The sequence below is a fragment of the Poecile atricapillus genome, chromosome W (assembly GCF_030490865.1).
Source record: "Poecile atricapillus isolate bPoeAtr1 chromosome W, bPoeAtr1.hap1, whole genome shotgun sequence".
In the NCBI taxonomy this organism is placed as follows: Eukaryota; Metazoa; Chordata; class Aves; order Passeriformes; family Paridae; genus Poecile; species Poecile atricapillus.
This window is the reverse complement of record NC_081288.1, coordinates 12,507,878-12,523,298: the sequence shown is the minus strand read 5'-3', so window position 1 is coordinate 12,523,298 and position 15,421 is coordinate 12,507,878. Positions and strand designations below refer to the sequence as shown.

Here is a 15,421-nt window from a genome sequence, read left to right as displayed (position 1 = left end):
AAGTGTGCAGATTTCATACCATACAGAAGAACTAGAGCTCTCTAGTGTGAGACTAGGGGAAGGAATAACCTTTAACTATAACGTCTTGCATTTTGGCCTTTTCTCAGCCATTTCAGATACTCATGAGACTTGGAAATACATTGCTATATTGTTTTCCAAAGCTATCTCGTTTCTGTTTTCTCACCTAAAATATGTATTAGAGAGAAGACAAATTTGTACTAAAAATTGGTTCTACTGGCATTGTATGTCAGCACAACCATGTGATGAGAAAGACAGAGCAAGGTTAACCACTTATAAATTCAATAAAAACATAACTGGTGGAGAATCATCTGTTACACACATGAATTTACTTTAAATGTTAAAAAGGGGATTCCTGGCTTACTTATTCAAAGCACCTGTGTCCAGATACTCCTGAATAAACAGAGCCTTAAATAGCTGCATGAGAAAGAATCCTTGTATTTGGATTTAGCATATGTAGGTTAAACTGCAGAGTGAAACGGAGAGACTTTTGTACTCTGTCTGAGGAAAGGCACGAGAATTTCTGTTTCTCAAAGTGCATCCTGCTTCTCCATAAAAATCATTTGCTCCATGTAATTGCTTGAAAGTGTGCAAAGCCTACTATTATTTTGTACAGTGTAATTTTAAATGATGACATGCTACTCCTGCTGAAATGTAACCTTAATTAAACTTCCAGTTTGTCTTGATATATGAACATAATCAGGTAATTTGGGTTATTTTTTCCTGTTATTATTTTCCAAATGGATTACTCTTTTGCTGAGATCAGAAAAAAAAATTATGAATGAGGACTTAAAAAATATTGCTTTCATAATTTCCATGTTCTCATGACTTGTGTGAGGGCTGGACTTGACATGCCATCTTAAAACACTGTTTTCTGTTTCTGGTTACCATTGAGCATGACAGCCAAATTAACTTCTGGCAGAAGAACTATAACTCCATAAAAGCCATAAAAGTTTAATTAAAGCAGTGAATGAAAGAGATCGATTTAGTATGTGAAATATTTGCATTTAGCAGGACCTATATATGGTATTGCTCAGCTATTTTTCTTTAAAATTTATGTCAATGTCTTCAGGCCTATATATACCATTTTATCTTTTTTTTTTTTTTCCTGAAAGAAAAAACAAAAAAACCCTAAAAATATATTAAATATATTTAAATCCTATTTCTTTGTAGGCCAATTTTTTTTTTTTTTTTTTTTTTTCTGCGCTATGAAAATTCAAAGTCACATCCTTCCTGCTTTGTTTTTTTTCCATGACATGTAAACCATAGAAGCTAGGTAAATTGGGAACTTTTGATTTTGGTTTAATTTGTCAACAGGGGTCTCAGTAGGAAATGGCAACCATCTTAAGTTATTTTCCAAAGAAACACGTAAAAGTAAGGTCTTTTCCCCACCAATTTATCAAGCTGCATATTGTTCTCAACTCACTCCAAGTTTGACTGTTGCCTTTCCCAATAAACACAATTAAGGAACCAGGTATTTGCATTTAAAAGGGAAGGGAAAAGCACCAGTGCTTTCAAACCTTTTTTTTAATTTCTTTGGTTTGTTTGGGTTTTTTTTTTCTAGTTTTGGTTTGGTTTTGTTTAAGCAATGCATAGAAAGCCAAGACATTACAGTCTGCTTGGCTGATCACATTGAACGAATGGGCTTGTGTCTTTATATTTTGGAAACAAGCCATAGGAATTTTTCTAGCAAACCCATTGTTAGTAATTTTTTCCACTAAAACTCACAATTTAAATATTAGCAGGATTAAAACCACAAGTGTTTTTATATGCTAATCAGTACTACATAGATGTTTTCCACAGATTGAAAGACATGTTTTGAATTATTAAGTCTTAGGCAGAGATCAAGGGCTTTTTCTTTGTATAAAAAAAATAATGATTTAATTTGGGATGGTATTTGTATTCACAAGCTTTGATTACTCTTGTATGTGATCTGAAAGGTAAAAACATTGGTTTGATTCTCCTCTTTCATGTTAGAGGTTGTGTAAACTCTTCATTGGGAAATTATTTTTTCTTTTCTAAAATGTGGATAGTACCAAAAAAAATCTGAGATTTCAGCCCTTGGTATTATATGGCAGTTGAAGGGTCATAAAACAGATCTCTAAGGAACTATCACAACTAGCAATTACTCTCTTGCCATGTCACATATAGTTATCTGTGTTGGTTATTGGTGTTTTCTTACTCCTTCAATTTTTACAGAAAATCAATAAAATTATTTATGAGAATTTTTTTTATAGTCCTCATGCACATCTATGACAGTAATACAGCTTTAAAGTGGGAGATAATTTTATTACACCGAGAAAAAACAAGTAATGTTTACAACAAATAGATGGAGTTACACTTTGTAAAACTAGTACACATTGACAGAGATTCAGCTACAACAGTTCCAGGCAGGTAATAATCAGATTTCTGTAACAGCATTACACTTTCTTTTGGCTTTTTTTTTTTCTTTCCATTTTTTAAGACATGAGAAGACAAAGCTTTTGCAGGTGATTTTAGTCATATTTGCTTATTCTGCTAAAATTTCTGTGTTTTACAAAGTTTCCTTTAAACAAGATTTTAAAAGGGCAGTTTCTCTTCCAACAATTTAGTAGTAAAATGACATTTTCAAGTAGAATCTTGTAGTTACTGGAAGTCATATTTGACTAGTTATCATATAATGAATAGGAACAAATTGTGCATTTCATGCAAATGATTAAATATTATTATATGCAATTAGATATTTTCTCTTCTAACCAATACTTCATAAGTTGCTTTTTTGTCTTGTTTAGATAATTATTTTTCATCTCAAAATAAATATTTTATAGCTTCAAAACATATTCTCAAGCAATGATGATACATCTTGCAATTAAATTTTTTCATTGCTCTTTAAAATTGAAATATAATAAACCAAATTACATTTGAATTATTCTTCAAAGTATTTACTTCCTTAAAATATATATTAATATTTTATAATTTAGCTATTGCCAGTGTTCTTCATTTGCATAACTTATAACCAAAATAGTTTTGTTGTAATCTTAAAAAAAATAGTAGAGGCCATATTTAGAAAGTATTAGGTCAGATGTATACTTGTATTTTTTTTTTATGTCTCTTTTAATCAAAAAGGCTATGCCAGCAATGACCACACTTTAATTGATAAAGAAATAGAGTCTTAGTGTAGTTTTTCTGTGTCTCAGGGCTGGTGTAAGCAACATAAAATAGCCTCTTGCTAAGATAAGTTGCATCTCCACTCAATGTTCGTCACTATAGACACATGGTCTAGATATGTGCAGTCAAAATTGTGCTCACTGTCTACATTGTAAGATTTAATAACAGAATCTCTAATTTGAAATTCCTGCACTCTTTGACAATTTTATTTTTCTATTTGCTATATTTTAGAAAATATTTTAATATATTCTCTTTTTTGTTTAGAATCAACACTAGGTTTTTTATGTTTCTGTGGCTACAATATGTGTAGTCAAAAAACGTGGAGAACAGTCTTTTCTTATGTTACAAAACATTTATAATGTTTTTTTAGTTTTAGGGTCTAATGATATCTAGATTGAGAAGTATTTGAATGAAAGCTTGAGTCCCTACAAGAGCATTTTGAAACATTTGACTTACCTAAAGGATTCAGGAGAAAGCAAAATGGCACTGGAAACACTTTGTATGTAGTTAGAGGCATTAGTGCAAAGAATATGGATTCTTATTGATGTGTCTTCCTCCTACCTCTCTACCTGCCTGCATAAATGTGCAATAAGCTAAATAATGGCTCCTTTCTCCTACAAATGACAAATAGGACCTTGAGCTTGAACTTTTGGAGGAACCAAAAAGAGCAAGAATGTTGTTCAGTACATGCTCTCTCCATGTGTAGATGTGACACTTAGGGACATAGCTTAGTATGGACTTGGCAGTTCTGTGTTAACAGTTGGACTCAATGATCTTAAAGGTCTTTTCCAAACTAAATGGTTCTATGATTTTATAATTATTTTCTCTGCTTTTATTCAGTTCTTCCATAAAGTTCTTTGAAAAAATTTTGATAAAGGGATGAACTTTAAGGAATCATATTCATTTTCTGTTTTCTTCAAGGCCTTTTTTTGTGTCTTTGGGCAAACCATGTGGCCTTCGGTTTTTGTTAAAAAGAATAATTTTTAGTATTTTTCCTGATTTATATTGATATTGCTATGGTATACCTTTGAAGTTGTGAAGGATAGATGATGGAAAAATACTGTTTTAGAGAGACTAGATTTTTTCCCAAGTGTTGACAGATTTATGTTACAACTCTGAATTATTTTCAGGTAAAAATGTAGGTATTCATTCAGACATGACTTGTGGAAGACAATATAAAAGTTTAAAGTCATAAAATGTGGTATATCACAGTCAGTAAAAGCACCAAAAGCAATGTTTAAAATATTTACATAACAAAACGAAGACCGAACTGGTGTTAAGTTTTAGCAATAAGATATTCAGTTATTTTAATGCTGGTTTCAGTACATTATATGGGTCAAACTGTCTCTAAAAATTTTATGTGGAAGTATGTTGTTTTGTCTAGAACAATCTTTTGCCAAACATAACTGAATACTTGATTTCTGAGTATAATACTGAATAAGTATGATTTTGAGTGCAATCCAAAGCAAACTAGTTAAGAGAAATGTGTAGAATTACTGCACAAAACTTTTGGGTCTGATCATGATCTTTACTGATTTAAAGGGTTGCCTATATCCAGTGGGAATATCATCAGAAATACCATGCCACGTACCCCAGAAAATGCCATTGCGAACACCCTTGTATTTCTTGTGGTAGTACTTGCCATTGAGATTGGCTGACAAGCAGGCATCAAACCACCAGCCAGAGCTGTAGTATGCACCACAGTTTCCTGAGGGATACCTGTCATTGTCCTTGTCTGGGGTTGTAAAGAACTTCTGGTCGTGGTTGTAGTGCCTGCTGTAGTGGAGAGCATCTCCTGCTGTGCCGCTGTAGCCGTGGACGCTGAGACGGTACTTGAGGTACTCGTTGGCCACGTAGAAGTGGTCGTATTTTGCATACTCTCTGATTCCATTGAAATCTTCAAGATCAATTCTCAGTTGCATTTCCTGGCTCCTTGTCAGGAGGTGAATTTTGTCATTGCCTAGCCAAAACTCCCTGCTGAGGTTTCCAAAGCCATGTTTGTAGTCATTCCAGGTTCTGTTGAAGTTAGTGCTGCCATCCTGACGCCGCTGCAGCATTGTCCAGCCGCCTCCTTGTGTTTGCATGTCACAGTAAACTTCAAAGCTCTCATTTCTGGGATCAGGGCTAATCCTGTAGATTCCATTACTCCTTCTCCCTGCTGTGTAGTGGTCAGCACAGTCTCTCTGCATTATTTGTATAACTGGTGAAAGAGCAAGTGGTGTTAGAATAAACATAATTTCAATTTAAAAATATGAAAATTTTTTACCAAGACTGATATGGCATAAAGAACTTGCATTGGAGAGACTTTTACATTGCAAATAGTGTTGCAGCAATTTAAGGTCTAAGGAAAAACACCTTTTCCATCAGATTTACCTTATAACAGATGTCACCTAGGGTCTCTGCATCAGACAGCTGTCTAAAAAAAACCATCTAAATTACATTTTTTTATCAAAATATAAGGGCATTTTGTATATTTGCTTTCCTTTTTGTCCTTTTCTCTACTCTATCATTTCATTATCTTGTGTAAATTCAACCTGATTTCTTGAGTCCGTATTTCTAATGCTTTGTGTTTACATTTGCTGCTTTTTGGATTTAAATATATAGCTTCACAACCTGCCTGCAATTTACAGCTCCATCTGGCAGTATGTCAGAGAAAGAACTCTGTCCATGTGGGAATGATGTTAACCTGGCTATTGTTAAGTAAACATCATTTGACAGAGAACATAACATGTTAGGAATGCTTTGTGTGTTAATGTTGACTGTACTTTAGGAAGCAGGAAAAAAGTAATAAAATTGTCACATCTGTTGTAGTAATTGTGTGATTCCTAGAAAGATGAAGGTGATGGTGATTTCCTGTGTATGTGGCATCACTGGCTTTACAGAAAGGAAGGATGTTAGCATCTACTGTTGATGTGATCTACTATAATGTGTTTTCTTCAGAAGAAAAATACCCCCAGATTTTTCCCTCAGAATGAAAATCCATTTTTGCTCCACAATGTCATCCAATAATGTCTTTCTGTTCAACAGCATGATATTAAAATTCCATATTCTTAAGTGATATGGAGAGCTCTCAGAAGTTCTCAGTTAAGAATCAAAACCATAATGTTCATTCCTACTGCCAATTTGAATGTACGGGCATGTTCATTTGCAAGTTCTGTTGTAATTTTTCCTAGAAAATCTCAACAAACTACTTCTTGAAAGGGAGGAGTGATCTCAGGCTGCAGCACGGAGTAAGACTCAGGACTTCTTGTTTGCCAGAAACTGGACATTTATGAAACCACAATAAATTCTCATTTATTTCACCAAACTTCGTGTAAAATCTTTGGTAGACTAAATTTCAGAGCAGTTATTAACACTGAATATACATTTCTGATAAAATGCTTTTATGATCCAATTTAACTCCTATTTAAACAAAGTTTTACTATTATTTTCAGTGGGTGCAAGAATAGCTCCTGAATAGGAAAAAGTTGTAGCTGTTTTCCTTGCTAGCTTTCATAATGAATATATTGCTACTACAAATGTTTTTAGCATGTTGCTGTAAAATATAAAGAATATCTACATGATCATGTGTCCTGAACAATACCCAGCATTTCAATAAATGTGAGGAATATCAAAAATTTATTTAGTCTGTTATTTAGTCTGTTTTGAAGTACTCTACTTGAATTTGATTCATTGCCCATTATTAATATAACAAAAAAATTACTCATTCTTTTTTTGAGAGTTTTGTATCTGAACAAACATAATTTATTTGTAGTGATTTTTATCTGATTTGATTAATCATATAGTAAAAGCTTTACCTTTTTATTACTTATTTGCTTTTTTCAGAGAAGAACACTTTAAAGAATTTCAGCTGTACATACACTGTACACTTGCAGATCCTTCTATTTTGAATATAGATGTAGATAGAAGGACAATTTTATTTTAATCTTGGATGTTAAGCAAGAGACTTAAAGATTGCAATGCAGCCTGCTCTTTCTCTGTTTTGTCTCTTGAGAGCTTTATCTTCTTATGTTTAATATCTAAGTGGTAGAATACACTGACAATCTAGGGAACATTTCTTGTTTTCAAGGATTCCTATATGTAATATAAAAACTTTATTTGACTTTTAGAACACCACTCAATCTTGCCTTAATGACAGCAAACATTAGGAAGAGAGCATTGGTTCTATTCCTTTATTAGGAGAATGAAATCGTAAAAGAAAAACAAGTTTTTTCACTGCTAACATCTGTTTTCTGTTTTATATTGTTTATATATTAAATTAATGCAGAGGGTTTAGTGTTAAAATGATGATACATTGATAAGTGCTGTTAGTAAGCTTTTTTTGGCTGAGCCTTTCAGATGTTTGCTGTGATGATAAGAAAATTATTTTATTATCCATCTGTTAAAAACTAAGCATTTTGCTAGATTCACTTGCTGATTGATGATGTCTTGGACCCCTTTTCAGAATATCTGCAGTTTTGGAGTAAGGAAAAATAAAATGGCAGTTTTCTAAGGAACACCTAAAGAAAATTTACCCCTTCTCATCCAAGGAGAAAGTCTGTGTAGGTCACTGATGTATAATGCCTCTAATGAAGGGTATTATGGTGTAAAATAAAGCTAATTTTTCATGTTTATTTATTAAATTGTGAAAAACTGTCCTTTAAAAATTAATGTTTTAAATCCCTTAATGAAATCCAATTCTAGGAGGAACTGAACACCTGCAACTCTCAGTAACCCTCTAGTGGTTGCTGAAATATTTTACAGGAGTATAAATAAACACTAAAAGAGCAAATACTTGTGAAGTTAATAACGCAGCTATTTGGGTAAAATAAATTTTAAATTGTTTACCTAATACTAGTGAAATGCACTGAAAGTTTATACAGGCAGTAAGAGTTAACAGATTACATACCAGGTCTTGCTTGCATTGCTGGACACTTAGAAGAACATTTGTTATCCAGGTTGTTCACAGCAAATGTCAAATTTGCAACTTTGCTGTCAACATAATGTTCCACATTGTTCATGTTTATGAGGCTCAGCTTCTCTAAACGACCCTGCAGTGTCTGAATCTGGCTCTTTGCATTTTTTAAGCTGGTTGCCATTCTGTTAACTTTGCTTTGCAGTTCGTTTACTCTGTTATCTTGGCTTTCGCTGTTCTCTGCAGTGTTCGGTAGCAGAAATTCATTGCTTCTGTCTCTTTCTTGGTTGTCATCTGCTTGCAGCTTGCAATCTTGGCAGCATTTCTTCAGCTTGTTTACTGATTCTTTAAGGGTCTGTACTTCTTTGAGAGTCTTCTCAAGCAGTTTGAATTCTTTGGGTATCTGGATGGTCATCGGAGGCAAACTTATCTGATAAGGACAATCCTCTCCTTCATCACATTTCCGATTAGATTTGAGCTTTATGGGACAAGTCTCAGTAAGTTTTGCTTCTTTAGCATTCTCTTCCTCTTCTAAAATAACTGCCAAAACGTTTGTTAAAGCAAGGAGAGCTGACTTCAGTAAGACTATGTAAATGAGGAGCTTCATCTTCACCGAGAAAGTAGCAGTATGAGGAAGTATGCAGAAGTGGAACAACTTTATAAGGGCAGCTTGAAGCCTGTGAGTTATCAGACAGCCTACACTGTTCTCAGAAATGGGTGGGAGTGCTTGCATCACGAGTGATTAATAGCAGAGCAAAGTTAGGTAGTGCTTGCAAGAGTAGCACATTTCAGTGAATATTTCTGACTCAGAGCTAGTGTATGTAAGGAAGATGATGAAATGCATGTGTGTTGGTAAATTATGTAGTTTAATTTCATTCCTTGTTGTACATGGATTTTCTTTTTTTAAAAAAAAAGCAGGTAGAAAAAGTGAAAATCAGCCCTTTTCCCAGTTTGAGATTTATCACAGCAATAGCTTTACTGACAGTCAGTCCACCTTCCCCTATTTTTTTTTTACTTAATAGACATATTCATATAAATTATTTAAAATCCCATACATGTTGAAACACATGTATAGGTTTGGTTCCAAACATTTTTCAGTATAGAGTCACAAATTCAGGAGGATGAACAGCACTTTTTTCTTGCTATTTCATCTAGCCCACTTTAAAATAGCTATCTGGAATATTCATAATCTCTGTGGCACATCACAGTTAAAATTCACTGTTATCTGATTTGGGGTACTTCTTATTGAGCCTTTTTAAGTGAGGGGAAGTGGACTTAAGAAAGTTTCCCCTTTGATGCATGAGATCCTACTTGTTAGACTAATGGTACAGGAAACCCAAAGAAAATCCTGATGTTCTGATTGATGTCCCAGATTCTAAATCTAAAGCGAGGCAGAGACCTAGAGAAGGAACTCTCTTCTGTTTGAGGTATTGCTCTTCTTTTTATTATGCCTCTTATCAGCTTTCAGAGTTAATAATGTACTTTACATGACTAATCACTCCAAATTAAATAATTCTCCAGGTGACAATTGCCATTTTCATTCTACAGCCACCTTTGCCACTCATGTGATGCCTGTGCAGTTTTAATGATCTATGTAATTTTCATTATGCCTAAAAACAAGGCGACATGGATATGTCTTTATGCATTCACAGCTCAGTCAAGAGTCAACTTGCAGGAGTAAAGGGTATTTACAGCAGTTCTTGTTTAATTAGTCCAATCTGAACCATTTCTTTCCCTAAACCCTATTTGAAATTACTCATAACACAGATTAAACATTAAGCAGACATTAGTCACACATATAATCCACAAGTTCATGACCTCTGTAATGTTACTAGCTTTTATACACACTGCATTCTTCTATTGGTAGTACAGAAGGGAGGCTTGGTAAAAAAACCTACTTGTCTAACCCCTGCAACAATTCCTTCAGATTCCTGCATAGCACAAAAGTTTAAGCATTTTCCTGGGAGATGTGTTTTGAATGTACCTTTCTTGTATTCTAAATAAACATCCCAGAACCTGCCATGATGCTTTTAGTTATGTGGCAAAACTGTATCTCCCCCTGTCAGATCATGATAGTTTCCCCAGCAGTGAGGTGAAAGGCACCTCCTGCCATTCAGGTGTAAGATACTGACATCACTTTGGTTTTGTTAAAAATGCATCAAAACTGAAATTTTTGTAAAAGATTAAATGTATTCTTTTAATTAGCAAGTAATTTTTTTTTTCATTTTTGGTTTGATTAGCAAAATGCTAATTTTTCATTGTATAAGTCTAAAATCAGGTACTTCTTAAGACTTGTTCTTGTGTATGACTGCTGCTGTCAAATGGAGGAAAGCTATACCGGCATCTTTGGATGGGCTTTAGCAATAAAATAGAATTCTTAAATCCTTGTTATTTGGGAAGCCCCACACTCTTGTTTGTTCAATTTACAATTAACTCTGCTATCTGTTTTGTGACTTTGAACTGCAAAAAATGTTCTGTATCTGTAAAATGAGTAATATTTATCCTTCACAGACCACGTTTTATTATTTGCCTTGAAATAATATTTGCATAACATATATTGTTGTAATTTGTGATTGCTGTGCTACATTGAAAGCCTAAATTATCTGTAGAATTTTGTAACATCTAGAAGGGCAGAAATTTTTGCTCATACTGAATGTAAAAAGAAAGTTCAGACAGAAGGGTGAGGAATCCAAGCTTTTCAAATACCTCTGTCCTGAGACATCCATCCCTTAGTCCTATATATATCTTCCTTTTGGGATATTTACTTTCTCCTTTGGATGAGACTTTAGTAATCTTGAGTTGCTCTGTTTTCCTCCTGATTTCATTGTTAATCATGTTCTGCTGCTAAGCTGTCACCAGTCTGCTTGGAGTCCAGAAGATCCATTTCTCCACCAGTCTGTGTGCTTCTCCATCCTGGAACACCCTTGTAATTGAGTTCTGGTCTTTCTTCCTGTTCTGTCAGGAAATTCCCAACAATTTGTCACATCTCTTTGCTTTGTTCAGGAGCCCAAAATAGTATGACACAGCCTTTTTCATGTTTCATGTCTCTTATCCTTCTTGGAATAAATGAAGCAAACTTTCAAATCTGAGTTTTTCATCAAAGAGGAAGGACACTGAATAGTCTTAAGCTGTGAGATGCTGATGCAGTTTAACTAATGGCAGAAATATTGGACCAGAATTAAACTAACACCTGCTGTTTGTTTATAAACAAAGTTTCTTTCCAGATGGGGTTTCTCTAGATCTAGAGTATTCTGCATAATACTTAAAACTTTAAATTAGTTAAACAATCACAAACCCCAAAAGCCAATCTTTTTCAACTGTGAAAGGACCTAACTGAATAACAGCTCATTACTGTAACTGAGACTTTTCTGCTAAGATCTTCGCTTTATACTTAAAACTCATTTTCTTGTTGCTTTTAATCTCTTAGTCTACTTTTTAGGAATATTTTTTCCTGTGGACTGAAGAGATTTCTCTATCATACAGACATCTTCCTAAAGATAAAGAAAATAACTGACAGCTCAAGATACTCTGAAATTCTACTGAAGATTTTAATTCTGTTCACAGAACCACCCAGTGATTACAAGGTTAAAGAAGTGATATATTTTGTTTTATCAGACTTGTCTGAGATTGTTTATCCAAAGTTTATCAAAATGAGCATGAACCATTTCCCATGAATTTTTAGAGTAAGGTTTTTTCTTTTTCTGGCAGATAACGGGATGTAGGTCAAATAGAAAACAACAAATGTATGACTGTAGGCAGGTGTTCATTTGACTTGTGACTATGGCAATTTAAAACACAACAGCTTGGCATCTGTTTGATTTCTAGCTTTGTTCTGGGAGCCAATATCTCCTGCAGAAGAATTGCTGCAAAATATCCAGGTTTGTCTAAGTGGTTCAAATGATTGCTATGTACAAACCTGAAGTACTTTGGGGCTCATTCATATAAACCATTTTGGTGGCAGAGATGGAATGTATTAAGATTCAACTGCTGCAGTAATATTTCTGATGTTTTTTGTAGACTCCAGCAATTCTGTGAAACATTTTGACTGAGAAAGAGAATGACAAGTAATTAGATTAATTTTCTGCAATGTGGAAAATGTGGAATAATAATTATTGTGGAATAATGTTTTTCCACAATGTGGAATATATACCAAAAGTCCATACTAGAAACAAATTCTGACTTAGAATTCTTTCTGATTAACTAGTTTTCTTTTTTAACTCAGTAGTCATTCTTCATGCAAGCAGGCCTTATGTTGTCCACTGGATTGTAGGACTACTATTCAACTTCCTCATGTGTTTGTGAGAACATATCAGAACACAAAAGGAAAGGCAGTCCTATTCCATTTGATAGTATAAATATTCTTACTCAGATACAGATTACATAGAGCTAGTGGCTGCATGACTTTCCTACCTGCTTTAATTGTTCATTGCTTTATTCATAAATTCTGGCAACAGGCAGAAAGGCACCACTGACATAGAGCATGTAAGCAGAGGATATGATATTTAGATCACAACTGTAAATATAATACATGTTATAAAATTCATGTGGTCAGTGAAAATCACTTCTTCTGTTAAGGAGAGCATAATATTTTTAAAGAAGGATATCCACAAAACTATGTTCTTATTAATTCTATTTCTCCCATGACGTCTGATCTGCCTGCTCAAAATCTACAGTTTACTGCTATTTCCTTTATCTGTAGCCACAGAAGATGCTGTAGTTAGTTCAGTATACAAAGAGAATAAACCCAAATGCACTTTCAGAGTGATGATATACCAAGTACAAAAGCCTCTCCCTCCTATGTATTTTAAGAAAAATCCCTTTCTGTTTCCTGCAAACCTGCTCCAATGAAAGCAGCAAGTGTAAGACTATGCTGGTTACTTACTATCCGAATTTCAAGCTTCCTAGCCAAATGAAATTTGCTGACTGCAGGAAAGCTATGTCCTTTCCTGAAATCCCTGTCTTATTGGTCTCCTATGCCCTCTTTTCTGAGCCATGCAAGACTCAGTTGGCCAGCAGTATATCCTCACCCACTGTACCATATTGATCATGGCTGATGTTTATATTTTCCATGTAGGGATTGCTTTTGCCCATGAGGGGACAAAACTACTGTTATAAACTATGCCTTGGGAAAGAATTTAGGATATTTTTTCCTAGTCATTATTTGTTTGTTTTAGGAGACTTTTCAGCAGTTTATTTTTCATTAAAGGATGCCTGGTTCATCCATCTGTAATTAAAGAATTAAAATTGTAGAAGTTCAGTGTAAGGCAGTACAGTGTATCTACTGTAAGTGTATTTATGATTTGTGTGTATGCCTTTACTCCCACCTGACTGAATTTGTGCAACCAATAACCTCATGGCTTCAAGTGTTGTTGTTTATCACCTACATTAAATGTTTAGGAAACTCAGTGACAAATACTATTCTACTTGAAATGCTAATAAATAGGCTTTTTCTATGGACTTTCCATACTTATTCTAAAGTCTGCTTCCTGTAATAAATGTATGTAGTTCCAGGTGAGAGGGATGACACCTTATTTTTACACTCCAATTACAGTATATGTTTAAAACCCTCAGTGCATTTTTCTTTACTTTCTACCACTGTAACCTTTCTCTAGAATAATAACTTAAGCAAGGCATATCATTCTCTAAATAACTGCAGTATAGCTATTTCTGTGTGTACTTTCAATGTTTCCCAATCTCCAAAAAGGAATGCAGAATTGCATACCAATAGCTACAATTTATTGCAAACTGAGTGTTTACAGACTTAAATTAGTGACTTTTATCTTCTTGTTTTAAAATAGTTTGAAGTATGTGTTGAAACCTGAAATATTGAGTAGAAAATTATAGATAATTTTTGTTAGTCTTCAATATGTGTATGAATATTTGAAACATACTGAAAAATGCACGATGACTGAATAAAGAGTATAAAGATTATATTTTCTTCTGTTGTGTTTGGCTTTTTTAAGATTGCCAGAGAGGTTGCAAACACAACCTTTTAATTGGTTTTCCTTCATTTTTGGGTGCTTCATCTTGAAGTAGTCAGGACATGATCAGAATTAGTGAGAAGTTATACTTTTGAACTTGCTCTGAGCAGTGGGCCAAGATTTGGCCTAGATAATTTGCAGATACCAGGCACAGGCAAGCCAAACACTTGCAGATACCCCTAGCCCTGTGATTCTGTGGAGGCTGTATCCAGGAATATGGACAGAAATGCAAGAGTCATAGCATGGGTTCAGTGTGCTTGTACCTGTTGCCCTGCTACGATGTTGAAATAAGCCCTGAGAAGGTGGCGTTGCCTTCTCCCCCGAATAAGTCACACCTGAACTGTGTGCCATGTCCAAACTCCGTGGCTTCATGAGGATTTTGACAGAGGAGGCAGAGCTCTCTCTCTCTCTCAGTTCAAGGAGGGGAACTTACCCTTTATCTTTGCTGAATGCTTAACCTTTTAAATATTATATGAAAGAGGTAAGAAAAGCTCTTGAAATAAACAGCACGAAAGAAAAATTCCAAACCTGACAAAACAGACTGCCCAGAAGAGCCGCATGCCAAGGGGCTAATAATGAAATCCTGAGTGTATACAAAGTATAAAATATATTAATCCCTTGATATTTTTCTCTAGTTTACTAGTAGGAGGGAAAACAGTTGTTTGATGAGACATTTCAGATGTTTCAAATAGCAAATGAATATAAAATTGGACAATCTATGTATTAAAATAACAGTAACTGTAGTCACAATGTGTTGTTACAGTTACAAAACCTACAACTTAGTCTGAAGAAAGGGAAAGGGTTATTGTTCCATTTGAGCTTAGAATACATTTTAGTTGTTTTGCAGTAACTGAAAACATAATTAGAAACACGTGTTAGCTACATCATTTCTCCAAAATGCAGAGATCCTAGGCACTGCTGAAATTGAGTCTTTCTAAGAACCCTCAAGTGCTTCACTTTAATAATGATTGTAAGTAATTGATGTTAAATGGTAATTTCTTGGTGGTGACTTTATTTATCTTCTGTGCTTATTTTGTGTGCTTTTTTATCAAAAAACTGTGAAGAGTTAGACCAATATTCAGATTCCATCATCTATTTATGTTTAAGATTTGGCTGAATTTTATTCATTTCTTGAGAGTCTCATAAGAACTTTAAGAGCCTTGAAATTTTAAGTGGGAAATGTGCCTAGAGTTCTTATTTATATCATATTTGAGTTAGAGAAAACTTGTTCTGGAATTTCAGATGAGTTCCTTGCTGCATTGTTTTGTGCTGACTGTCAGAAAGAATTGAATATAATATGATAAAATGGAGAATGCCCACTCCACTTAATGCAGAGTGAAGAGGTGTTAATAAAGTTAGGGCCAGATGTCACTAGTTTTGC

At 34.2% G+C, this 15,421-nt stretch overlaps 2 protein-coding genes across 2 annotated transcripts in view; one reads left to right on the top strand and one right to left on the bottom strand.

Annotated features, from left to right (window-relative positions):
- The window catches only part of LOC131591572 (coiled-coil domain-containing protein 146-like), a 67,169-nt gene that overhangs the window by 11,648 nt on the left and 40,100 nt on the right, over nt 1-15,421 (top strand). The gene's annotated exons all lie outside the window — the stretch shown is intronic.
- Nucleotides 4,442-8,708, bottom strand: LOC131591721 (fibroleukin-like). Its single transcript, XM_058862705.1, has 2 exons — nt 8,054-8,708; nt 4,442-5,365 (listed from the first exon to the last, which is right to left on the bottom strand). Exons 1-2 carry the CDS (start codon nt 8,664-8,666, stop codon nt 4,659-4,661), a joined length of 1,320 nt encoding a protein of 439 aa, XP_058718688.1. The 5' UTR covers nt 8,667-8,708; the 3' UTR covers nt 4,442-4,658.

Excerpts from the sequence above, each read along its gene's own strand:
- LOC131591721 (XM_058862705.1), bottom strand. The coding sequence starts at position 8,666 with ATGAAGCTCCTCATTTACATAGTCTTACTGAAGTCAGCTCTCCTTGCT. Across the intron at positions 5,366-8,053 it reads AGCAATGCAAGCAAGACCTG|TTATACAAATAATGCAGAGA; the intron begins GTATGTAATCTG and ends CTCTTTCACCAG.